The sequence below is a fragment of the Anser brachyrhynchus genome (assembly GCF_964034855.1).
Source record: "Anser brachyrhynchus genome assembly, chromosome: 5".
In the NCBI taxonomy this organism is placed as follows: Eukaryota; Metazoa; Chordata; class Aves; order Anseriformes; family Anatidae; genus Anser; species Anser brachyrhynchus.
In genome coordinates, this window is record NC_137699.1 from 60,414,713 (window position 1) to 60,427,272 (window position 12,560).

The 12,560-nt window shown below is 40.3% G+C and overlaps 1 protein-coding gene across 12 annotated transcripts in view; it reads right to left on the reverse strand.

Annotated features, from left to right (window-relative positions):
- Nucleotides 1–12,560, reverse strand: part of PPM1A (protein phosphatase, Mg2+/Mn2+ dependent 1A) — a 29,535-nt gene that overhangs the window by 12,091 nt on the left and 4,884 nt on the right. For 4 of the 12 annotated variants that reach the window (XM_080595659.1, XM_080595656.1, XM_080595657.1 and 1 more), the window contains exons 2-4: nucleotides 6,572–6,656; nucleotides 2,323–3,174; nucleotides 433–550 (exon numbers count right to left, since the gene is read on the reverse strand). In XM_080595659.1, coding sequence (XP_080451785.1) covers nucleotides 433–550; nucleotides 2,323–3,156 — 952 coding nt within the window. In that variant the 5' untranslated portion in view covers nucleotides 3,157–3,174; nucleotides 6,572–6,656. Of the gene's footprint in view, nucleotides 1–432; nucleotides 551–2,322; nucleotides 3,175–3,618; nucleotides 3,756–5,659; nucleotides 5,834–6,571; nucleotides 6,657–12,560 lie in introns of all 12 variants that reach the window. The other 8 variants (XM_080595655.1, XM_080595654.1, XM_080595665.1 and 5 more) reach the window with 3 other exon arrangements.

Sequence of the window (12,560 nt, forward strand, 5' to 3'; positions counted from 1 at the left end):
TGTGTAATAAAATATTTTTCTGGCTAATTTGCAGACAGAGCTACACAGAAAAGTGGCACTCAAATTACCACCTTCGTAGACACTTTACAAGATATTCTGACTATTTCGTTTAACTCCATGTAACAGGAAGAGGGATTTACTGGTCTGAAGTTACTGCTGTCAATGGACTCATGAAGAACACCGAGCACAAATGAATCCTCTCTGACACCCTGAACAATTTTCATGGCTACAGTCTGCTGCACTTTCATAGCAGAATTTTGTCAGGACATACAGCAGGACTGTAAGAGTGCCTTTTTCAGAGATGTACACTAGATGGCCAATGGCACTTGAAAGTCTATTAAAAAGCCTGTATACAATTAGTTGTTGGAAAGGGAAGGGGGTCAGGGGGTCTGTTTAGAAACAAAGTTACTTATTTTTTTTTAAATGATCCACCTTCTACTCTGCTTTCCAGGTACTTGTCCAACTCTGCCTCTCTTTTCACCGCCTCTGGTGATACCTTTGGTGCATTCGGAAAACAGATCAATATCACACTCATGTTGTCTCGACTTCCCTGGTGGAAAAGAAAAAACGATTTGAGAATGCATACATACCAGATTAAATCCACATCAAAGCATTTTACACACAAGAATTCACCAGTCGTGGTACTAGAATACAATTTTTGTTCCCACAGATTATCATCACCATTAACCTTATTTTTTTTTTCCTCCCAGAATTCCAGAAATCTACTTTTTGTAGTTTGTTCAGTAAAAACTACCTTTTAAGTCATTATGTTCTTTTCCACTTCTGGGTCTGAAGACTATCTGGAGCCAATTAGACAGCCTGTTGTCTTTTTAAAAATGACATTACTAGTAAGTGATGTGCAATTACAAAGCTGCGTTCCCTCTTGTTTTAAGGGAACACTGATCATTCTGAGAAAACAGTTGAAATATTAAATCAGTAAACAAAACCTGTACTGCTTAAAAACAGTACATAAGAAGTTGTTGAATTCAGACAGTGCTTCCACCTAAAAACACTGCTATTGATTTTTTTTTTTTTTCCCCTTTTTAGAAAAGACAAATTACAGATTAGAGTATCTGTTAAAAGACCAGCTGGAAGGGGCTCTGGCCTTTACAAAAGCATTCTTTGAAATGGAAACATTTAAAAATTAAACGCAACTCTAATACTCAAATGTATTAGAATACAGACACCTTCTGCTCAGGAAAAGTAACCGTTTAGTTTGCTTTCAGTATCCCTGAGCTCTTGCCTATAAACACGCATCTATACGCTTAGCGGTTAATGCAAATTAAATGCAAATAAGATCAAGAACAAGCAGAAATGTTTTAAAAAGTATATACGGGTGTATGAAGAGGTGCTGACAACTGGCTACTGCAAAGTTTACGGCATCCACAAGCCAGTGTTCATTCCCTTGTTTTCAAGGCTACCAGAAAAATTGTAAACAAAACTATATGCATGATTAATCTTCCAAAGTGTTGGAAAGTGATTCCTTTTTTCCAAATGGGAAACAATGACCTTTGTTGCCATGTGGCAAGAGCTGAGATGCTCTCTTGCTTCTTTAGTATCAAAAATGTTGGGCATTTTACATTATGACTTACAGCGTGCCTTTGGAAAATTAAGCAATAAGCCATGAAAGTATTTCAAAGTATTTCAAATCTCTTAACTGCACCATCCTACAGCTTGTTAACACAAGGTGGAAGTCATTGTACACAAAATTGCATAGATTTGTTAAACAAAACAGTCCTATCTTTTCCTGCGTTAGCTTCACAGCTGTATGACACAACACTGAATGAGAAGTACAGTAATTAAACCAGAACAAAAGCTGACTTTGGAAGTCAGAACTTCATATAATTGAGAGAAAACTTTGAATTGTAAAATAAGAAGTCAGGGTTCAATCATTCTGCATTTACCTTGATGTAATTACGGCAGTAAAGTTACCATATGCCCATGAGAGGAAGGGAAAAGCAGGAAGAGAAAGAATATCTTCTAGTCTGATGAAAGAGTTAAGGTTTTGTAAGGTATGTTGTGAAATAGAAAAGGACAGTTATTGTCCTTGACTTGCCCATACGCTCCCATTAGCTTCTCATTTCCCAGGTATCACAACATATCTGTACATGATTTTCAACTCTTCATCAAAGATGCCCCTACTGTTACTGTTGCATGCTTGTTTCCCCTCTATCACCATTTTTATAGGGATCATAGTAATTACTTTCAAGGTCATGTTAACATAGAACATACTTATCAACTGAAATCAAAACTTATTATTCTTAATTCATTCATAAACATCTAATAGTGAAAACACAAACTTTTCCTCCCAAGTCTTGCTACCTTGTACAAGCAGGTGTCAACTATCTCATTGCAAACTTTCTCAAGGTCATCAGTGACTTCAAGTCTGGATCTTACAAAGTCACACAGCTCTTCATTTCCCATAACATCCCAGATACCATCGCAAGCCAGTATGATGAATTGATCATCTTCTTCTGATCTCTCAATTTCATAAACTTCAGGCTCGGGTGAGACTAGCTGTTCTGTAGGACCTTTCCCATGGACACATTTGTAATCAAAGTCTCCAAGCGCCCTTGAAACAGCGAGGGAACCATTCACACGCTGAATCATTACAGAGCCACCTGCATTCTGTATACGCTCTTTCTCCAGTGGATTACTCGGTTTGTGATCCTGCGTGAAGAAGTGAACCTTCCTGTTTCTACAAAGTAAACCTCTCGAGTCTCCACAGTTGATGAAGTATGTGTGTTGGGGAGAAATCATGACACCCACAGCTGTTGACCCACTTCTGTCTGCACCATGTTTCTTCTCGGAGATGACTCTCATGTGTTCATCAATTTGCAGAAAACCTGTTCTGATGCCGCTCTTTACACTTTCCACAGATGGGGGCCCATCTGGCCCTTTAAAATCCTGGTTGCTTGTGATGTGATCTAATAAATGCTCACAGCAGTACTTGGCAACCTGGGATCCAGCGTGCCCGTCATATACAGCAAAAAATGACCATCCATCAAGTCCGTTTGGCAAACCAATCACAGCTGTATGTGCATCCTCCATTTCAACTCGCCAGCCTTGCATACTACTCAGACCGTAACGAAGCCCATTCCCTTGCCCTTGGGCATTATGCTTCTCCATCTTTGGCTTGTCTAAAAATGCTCCCATGATGACTTGCCTTCAGTTCTGAAAAGAAAGAAAAAAGGATTAAGGTATTATTGAACATAAGTAGTAAATAAATTAATGGAAACTATTAAATAATAGAAAGTGCAAGTAATGCTAAGATGGCAAAAACACAAAGCCTAATTTTCTCTGAAGTCAAATTTGCATGGCTTTCATCTCATTTAAACAAGGACATTGCTACTAGCTGAACTGTACTTTTTTTTTTTTTTTTTTTTTTTTTAAGTATTTTCAGCTGTCATACTTGAAGAACTTTATTCCACTATCATGCATTGTTTTGGTAAAAGTCTCTAGTATCAGTATATATAAAATGAGTTTGATATAAAATGAGATTGGCACACATCTGAATAGTAACGTTCGCTGCAATTACTGGCCAAGGAAAGAGTTCAATGTTTCCAGGCCAGTGACATTCCCTAGACCCCTACTGCCCGGCCATGAAGTACTGCTCACCTTCTGTTTTTGTGATGGTGGTAGGTTAACAAAAGGAAAATGATTAGGTTTTCCTTTGGGAGGAGGGGGGGGAGATTTGTTTGTTTGTTTGTTTAAGCAGGTAAAGCGATCTGGAGAGTTGAGATGAATGCCAGAGCCTGCATAAAAAAAGTGACAAGACTGGATAACTAGGAGCAAGACACAGAAGGAACATAGCAGCTGTCCCTTTAGGCAGCAGCAAGCCATTAGCATGGCTCAGCCATCTTGTGAAAGCTCATCCTTAGATTTTCAGTTAAATTACACAGCAAGCTTCTCAGATGTCTGTGCTGCAGATTTACTTAAAACCTTAATGTATTCATGCTTCAGTGAAAGACAACTACCCCTGACAAGTTTAAAGAAGCCTGTTCAGAAATAAAAATCACACGTTGTAAATTCATGCTGCTTTTTTTTTTTCAAGCCAGCCCAATATATTGCACGCCCAATCTTCCTCCACCTCAAATCACTGGGATGTGATGCAGCAAATATTCATGCTTAAGAAATGAAGAATTACATTTGCAAACTGACTGGTTTATCCTCATGGCTCTCACACCCTACCCATCCAACCCACCCTTCTAATCCACATCAGTTTATTTGAGCATTCATTATTAAAAAAAAAAAAGAATCACACAAAATAGGTCGCACATTTTACATACTTGCAAATTCAGCAGGCACCAAAGAATGTGCAAATCACTGTTATACAATACTACGTAAGGGAATAACACAAGCTTTTCTATTGGAAGACGGCAGACAAAAAGCAACCGAGATGAATCTCAAAATAAGATTTTACCCGAGGCCCTAGCTAAGCTGCTGTACTAGGAAAGAAGTTAGTTTACCAGGGATTTTAGGAGGTTTTACCATCTATGTGGAATATGTTAGATCAGCTCGCTAAGTGATAACATCACTTTTTGCTTGCATGTTACTCCAGCACATCCCCAGCTAGAAATGAAACCGTGTATGCAACAAAGCCTTCCAGCGTGTCTCCTCCAACCCACTATCACCCTTTCTGAAACATCTGTACGTGTTAAAATAAACAGGCAAGAAGTGTTTATATTTGATCTCACCACGACAGGGATCCAAATGCGAGGCACACGCGCTGGTTATACGCTTTTGCTCACATGCTTTGCTAACAAAAACAAAAGCCACGCATATTTCAGCTGCATGGAGAAAGATGTCAGCAGCAGTACACCTCTGCTTCCTCTCACGCCAGCCCCTGCTCTTCGGTTCTGGCTCTTCTCAAGGGAGCACGAAATAACCATGCCCAAGCAAACTCGAACTAGGTAGCAAAATATGGTGCACGGCGCTCTCGTATCCTAAGCACATGCATGAGGTTCACGTTACTGCAGTTGCTAGGAAAAAATACAACTTAGATGTTTTTATCTTGACATACAGCTCTAATGAAGTCAGAGTGATCAAAATAATTACAGAATGCTGCCATAGATCAAACGGGGAATTATTTCACGGAACAGGCTTCTTATTCACCCCTCGTCAGCAGGAGAGTTTAAACTAATGTATAGCACTTTCTTATTGCTGAAGAGATCACAAAACAGAATTCAATTGTCTCACCTGAATTTAAAGCTCAAAAAGCAGAAAGTGCCCTGGCAAATGCCACATTTTGCAAAGTATTTTTTTTTTTATTACTGTGTTTAAAAAACAACCAACCAAAAGCACTAAGACGACGACATAGTAAAACCAACCACAAATTTGAGGCAGAAAAAGCAGTTTTCCTTCAAATCTCTCACATTACTAGGTACCCAATACTCAGAGTTGTGCTCTGGAAGCTGTTCATCCCCCTCAGTAGTTCGTCACCTAAGCCACGATTAAAAAAACCTCAATGAATCTGCTCTCCATTTAAAATCAAGCTGCCTTATCCCTTCCCAGGAGGCAAAACGAAAGCTGTTGCTATTCTTCTAAATTAAGCCTCGGAGGTGAGATGTTGACACATGATTCTTCGAGGGTGTGAGCTACCCACCAGAGATGTGAATACAACCAGAGAGCAGGATAACCACAATGTGGTCACACATACCTTTTACTTAGGAAATTATTCAGAGCCCATGGCATGAAGTATTCACCTTCTGGAAACTGCAGCAACAGACCGCAGTTACCTTCCTCGCAATGCTCTAGCTAGTCGTACTTCCACCGTAACACCACTCTACACCTGGAGGCATGCAAGGCCAGGTTCTCAAAATCCTTGCTGTATCTAAAGGGAAAGCATAGTTTACTCGCAGGTAGGATGAACGTGCCAAGCCTTCGACTCTTCCACAATTTCAGTTCATGTTCAGAAAAGTGGGTTTAGTAGTGACCAGTTTGTGAATTCCTAGGAAACGCAGGCTACCTGCTACTTCCCCCTTATGCAGTCTTAAAGTTACCTTTTTTTTCTTTAAGTTTTAAAAGAGCAGAAAAAACACACAGACTGACATAAGAAAGCTATGAGGCCTCCCCACTAAAAAAAAAAAAATATCTTAAACCTGCTCTTGGGTCCCTATCTAGAGACATCTTTCACACATCACTGCCTACCTAACTCACCAGCACTTCATCCGTTCTTTCACGAGGAGCTGTGAGCACTATGCTGCTTAAGCCAGGATGACACCTTTAGTTAAGCATATATAACCACGTATGCAAATCAGGCTGACCTACAGCAGTGCAAGCAACCAAGTTACAGCAGGACTTCGTTAAGTAACACCACTAAAGACAGAGAAGTCAGGCCCAAAAGAGTCTGCATGCACCCAGACTCCAAGCACGGCTTGGCTCACCCCTCTTCTTCAGTTCTTTAGTCACCTGCAGCCATCTGGTCATCTTTGGCACTGGGATACCCAACCTGGATGCCTCCACTTTCAGGATGCTTGAGCAATGTATGAACGACCAACAGAAACAGACAGCATTCCTATCCCTACTAAAGCCAAAGTCAGAGAAAATGCCCTTGAATCTGGAAGCTTACCGGTGCATTTATTGGCGAATGTAAACCTCCCGTTGTTTTTTCCTTAGAGGAGGACGAATCTGTACAGTACGACAGCAGCAGTGCCCTGTAGGAACATCAGAGGTGCAAGATTTTTTTCAGAAGGGTAACCAGAAGACCATCAGGCACTGCAACTGTCACAGCGACCGGTCAAACAAACCACAGTTTTAACGGAGGCTGCCTCTTGGTTCACCATCTCAGTGCCTATGCCTTCCATTAGTTACTCCTGAAAGAAAGAGCTTTCTGCAGTCAAAGTTCCTGGGTTTTGGCTCCCAAGAATAAAAAAATCAGAAGCCTCTCTAATTATTTTTTTATTTAATTAAATATTTTTTTTTAATTAAAAGAAGGGAGACTGAACATTCTGCATAAATATGCATACCCAGGGGTGCATCTACGCATCTACGAGTGCATCTGAAGCATGACTTCAGAAACGCTGACTCCGTAGAGGTCAAGCTGAAGGAGAACCTCTACAGCAAGTGCATGAAAAACTCAAGTCGCAGTTTGCAGACAGAAAAGCGAGAGTACTGTACAGGCCTAGAAAAATCAACACAAGTAACAAGATCTGGGATAAAACACAAGGGTGCCAAAATTCAAAGGACTGCAGCATTAGAAACAAAACTGAAATAATGAATGGAGCATGCCAAAGAGTCAGTAGCTAAAACCCTTGAAAGTAGATGCAATTGGAGAACTGAGTGGCAAAGAAAAGGAGGGTAATTAGTATACCAGACCATGGACAACCACGGACAACCGCAGATACACCAGTGGAATGCATGAAATCCCTTTGCCCCTTTATTTGTCCCTCAAATTATACTATCCAGTCAGTGCAACTGTATTAACTCCTGGTACACAAGAAAATAAATTTCTACGTATGCTTTTTCATTTGCTTGAAGGCTCATATGAACACGTCTTAAACTGTCCACAAAGGATAATCAACGTAAATCCATATACCCCTGCAAAAACCTTATGTATTTTTCCAAGATCTCAGACTATGAACCGAGCATTTTGTCCAAGAAAAGCCACCACCCCCCATCTGAAGCTCGTACTTTAACAATATATAATTTAATAATCCTTTTAAAACAATGCTCGAATTGTACTCCTTCCACTAGGATAAGCTGCTTATACGAGGCACACTGCAGCCGTAGCTATTTGTCCAACCTAAGCTCAGAAGTGTCCCCATACTACAGTTTCCTGGAACAATTCTCCGAGTGACATTATGCCCTGTATGCTGTAATAAGCACGCATAAAGCAAGATTACAAGCTTTACTTGAACTACAGGACACAGAAGAAGTCAGCAGCAGTATGTATAATTTGGTGAATAGAAAAGGGGCATCCAAAGCCTTCGGCTCCAACCTGATCCGTGGCACTTTCCCCCTCCCGCCTTGGACACAGTAACCAGTCAGGATATAATTGTGCAGGCACGGAAACATTTCTCAAGTTAGCTCCCGCTGAATGAAAATCTGCGTCCATACTGGAAGCCCCAAATCAATTAACATTAACAAATAACATGTCAGAGATCATCCCAGGGATCAGAAGAATGACTAAAATAAAACAGAACACGCGGTCGAGGAGACATAATTACACCACAGTCATGGGCTGAATGAAGTCATGAAAAAGCTTCTTGCCAATGAAACTATTTCAAAACTATCGGAGGCTATATGATTGAGTCCTGGCATTCGTGGCTCAACATCAATGAAGTACTGAAAATCAGAGCTGACGTTTCTGAATGTGTACTTTCAAATGTAGGAATAGATGGCCAATAAAGAGACACATGAATTGGCCCCAAAAAAGAAGTAGGACAAGAAATAAAATGCAGAAATTGGGCTATTTTAATAAACCATTTCACTGAGCTTTTATCTATTTAAAGATAGCTCTGCTTTTGGTTAAAATCCCCTGTTCTTGCTAGGGGCTGACAGCCTTTCTGAATGCCTCCTCATATTAAACAGCAAAATATTTTCTCCCACTTGTTTTCCTACATCGATGTATTTGTTGTTTGCACTGGGGTGATGACAGGACTTCGCAGAGGATTGGTAAAGCCTCCAAAAGTTTTCTGGAACACAGAAGGCAACCATTCCCAAGCTAGCACCCCGCCTCCAGCAACACGTTTCACCTTTTTCTGCTGTTATCTACCTTTTCTCCAGACAACCAAACCTGTTCCAAGGTTAAACGAGGAGCTGTTATTCTCATCATGCATGTATGCTGGCTGAGGTCCAGACTTTCTCGAAAGATGTTTGTAATCTGATTTTCCAAAAAAGAAAGTCCTGAACATGGAAAAAGATAACTCATCTAACAAATTGTTCCTGCAGAGATTTAGAAAGAGGGTGATGTAGCTTCAATATTTCTTTATGGAGTTCTTTTGCTCTGTGGTCAGTTACTGAAGGAAATAACTTATTCCCAGAATCACTAGGACCACGGTTGGGAATAGAAGAATCACTAAATTGATTTTGAGAGGAGATACAACTTGCATCCACAAGTACCAGTTGCTCATCAAGATCCTAACAAGACCGGTACCCTCAGAAAAAAAAAAAGGTAATATTTCTTGGCCCTGAGAAATTTCTTGATTATTTCTGAATATTTGTACTTCAAAGTAGAGGTGGGAGAGTATAAGAAAAAAGCACTAGGCAGCAGTATCAAAGTACAAGCAGCCCAATCACTAGGAAAAAAATCTCTGAAAATCAATGAGCTAGCTGCGCACAGTCATACACTGCTGTGTGAGCAGTAGGAACATAATGAAAACCCCAAGGTCCTTGCTTGAAAAAATTAATAATCAAAAAACATACCCCCGCTGGCGTTTAGCTGCAGCCCCTTTCTGGTTATACAACATTTTCCAAAGATTTCTTATTTAAAATGTGTTGGAAGATAAACAAAAGACACCCATTTTAGACACCAAGATTAAACAAACGCTTTGTTAAGAGTACACAAACTCCTGCAGACTCCAGCCAAAATTCAAAGCCCCATTGAGGAAAGCACTGTAGAAAGGAACTGTGAGATCCAAGGAAGCTACAGTCTTTGCAGACAGAAGTTGGGAGAAAGAAAGGCCTTGCTCCATTTTATGTTTCAATAAACGAGACGCAGTAAGATTCAAAATTTCTCAAAGATCAAGGCAAGCAAGCAAAAATAAGGGTTCCCATCAAGCCACCCACATTTATCAGAACGAGCATATAGTGATGTGCAGTTACTCCAACAGAACCAGGCACAGCAATACAGTTTCACCAGAATAAAAAGACTTGTACAGGAAAAGGGGGAGAAAAAGACAGCATGCAGAAAATTGGAATTATGCTGTCATAAAAGCTGAACTGCAATTTTTCCCCTATTTGCAATACCAACAAAGTATTGCCACTAGCACCGTAATATTACTCCATTCCTAGACACAGTGGCCCTAATATCCAATTCTGGAGTACAAATAAGCCTCAAAAAGTCCAAGAACTGAACAGACCTGATCAAATGCTTCAAGCAACAGCTAAATAAAACTGTTCTTTAAACTTCATTCTTCTGACCTCTCATTCACAGCTTGAAGTCTCAGCATCTTTGTTCCCTGCTAGTATTACCAACCAAACACTATTTGCCATTTACAGAAAGATATTCTGAAGATTCATCGAGGAATGTTTTCTTTAGTGGAAGAACTGCACTATTTCACTGCTATTTCTGAGTCAGAAAGAAAAACAAAACAAAACGGCATTTGCTTTTTATCAACTTCAGCTAACCCCACTCAGAAGAATCAGGCAGAATTTGCGTCCAGCCCTCGCCACCGCTACCCAAAAGAGGAAAATGAAATTCTTGGTAACAGACCTCGAGCCCAGAATGGCTTATTAGGACCAGGACTGCTCAGGTTCTTCAAAGGCCACTGCAGTAAAGTCAAGCGACTGCAGATTCCCCCTCCCAGCACCCCACAGCGTTTTAGCTAAAGTGTTAAAATAAACGAGGAAAAATATGCTGCATGGAAAGAGGTCCTGATGGGATTATTCACTGAGACTACAAAAACAAAGTGAGGCTTGAATAACAGCAATTAAAAAAAAACAACCGAACATCAAGTGCATTAATTGAACCATTCCTGAAACATAGGAGAAAAAAAAAAGAAACACTACAAAACTACACACACACGCTTGTGATGAAACAGTTTCCTACTCAGGAAACTGCCACTTTTTTTTTTTTAAATAGTTAACGTAATTGAGAATTGTCACTTGTGGTAATACAGATGTAGCTGTGGACAAGTCCTTACAGCACCGCACCACCTTTCTGCAATGAATGCTCTTGCAGTGTTTAACTGATACCCTCACCACAAAGGCTGTTGTGCTATTACTGTTCTATACAACCCAAAGAAAATCAAACACGTGGAATCATCACCCCATCTCCTTCCGAATTTTCGGTCTTTATGTCTCAAGCTGTACGCAGCCAGTACACGCCCGATGATTAGAAGATATTTCCATGAGGGTCACAAAATCTCCCGCTTAGCCAAGCATTATTATGAAATTATTTAATGTAAGATACATAAGCAATTTTCCAGACTCTTCATTTTACGAGAAAATATTTGCGGTTCTCATCACAGCAACGTTACCACGATTCTGGTGAGGATATAGGAAAAGCAGCACGCGGGACTTCAAACCTGCTGACTACACATGAGAATCAAATGGGAATAAAATAGGAAATGTTCTGAAGTGCACAGCTGTAACCTGGCTTTGCTTGCAAGGAAATTACATCAAAACTATGCCAGAAGCACATTAAGACCTGGAAGTCAAATCCTCAAAGCTTAGGAAAAGCTGGAGTTTGTTCATTTGTACACGCCAAGAGCTTTTGTTTACAAAGTCATGTTGCCCTCACATCCCCAGCATTCCTATCTTGTTAAAAAAAAAAAAAAAGGATAGAGAATGACTGCTGGAGTAAAAGTAGATTATTTTTTTCCCCATCAAGACAATTTAAAAATAGACAAAAAGAATCCAAGAGGAAAAATAAACCTGCTGTAGTCCTTGCAGAAGGCTTTCTCTGAGGGTCCAACCAACTACCAGGCTCACCTCTGGTACCACCAGCGCAGCCAGAGCTGATGGGGTTGCCTTTGATGGACAAGACAGTGAGGTGATGCTCTTCTGAGTCCAAACCTGAGCTTGTTGCAACTCTAAATATCTTGGTCACCAAACTAGGATGTTGTGGAATTCACCTGTTTTTCAAGGTTTAAGCAGCGTGAAAACCAGCAGTTCCTGAGCTTAAGGGGTCTCACTTTGCAGCCCCAGAACCGTTCCCTACAGACAGGGGGAATACAAGATCTGTACGAAGGGTCTGTCCAAATACTTAATGTATTTGATTAGGGGAACCAGAAAATTATTTACTGATAGAAACTGATTCTTTCTTCATGAAACGTTCCTTCAGCCTAATACTTAACCGCTTACCTGCCCACATTTCTCTGCATTCTGCACCCCTTCCTAAAGATTGGGTTTATGTAACTTAGACAACTGGTGAATTCCTTATAATCATCTCCAAACACAAACAGCTTAGGCACAGATTACATGGTTCTCATGGCTACTGCATTTTAGGGTATTTCCTTAATCTAAAACCAGCAGAGGGTTGTGCACAAATAGCCACGATACGCGGCCAAGAAGGATACGGATTGGCATTCAAACTCCAGACCCAAAGTACAGACAGCAGTTAAAATGAATTGCATGCATAGCTACAGAAAATCCTTCAAGTTACAGTTGAGACCCAAACATGAAAGCACATTTCATCCTCTGGGTCACAATCCAGCAAGGCATGTAAGTATGAGGGTTACATCATGCCTCTGCGTAGTCCCACATAATTCAGCTGCACATCGCCTATGCGCGTAAGGACATTTAAGTGCTTTGCTTTATTTAAACTGTAGCTACCAGAGCACAAGGCACATTACACTTGAGTTTCTTGGCTTCACAAACTATTTTCTTGGAAGATTTAAGATATTTTAATCAATTAAAATATTCTTACCTGAACTGAGAACTAAGGTGTTAGCAAC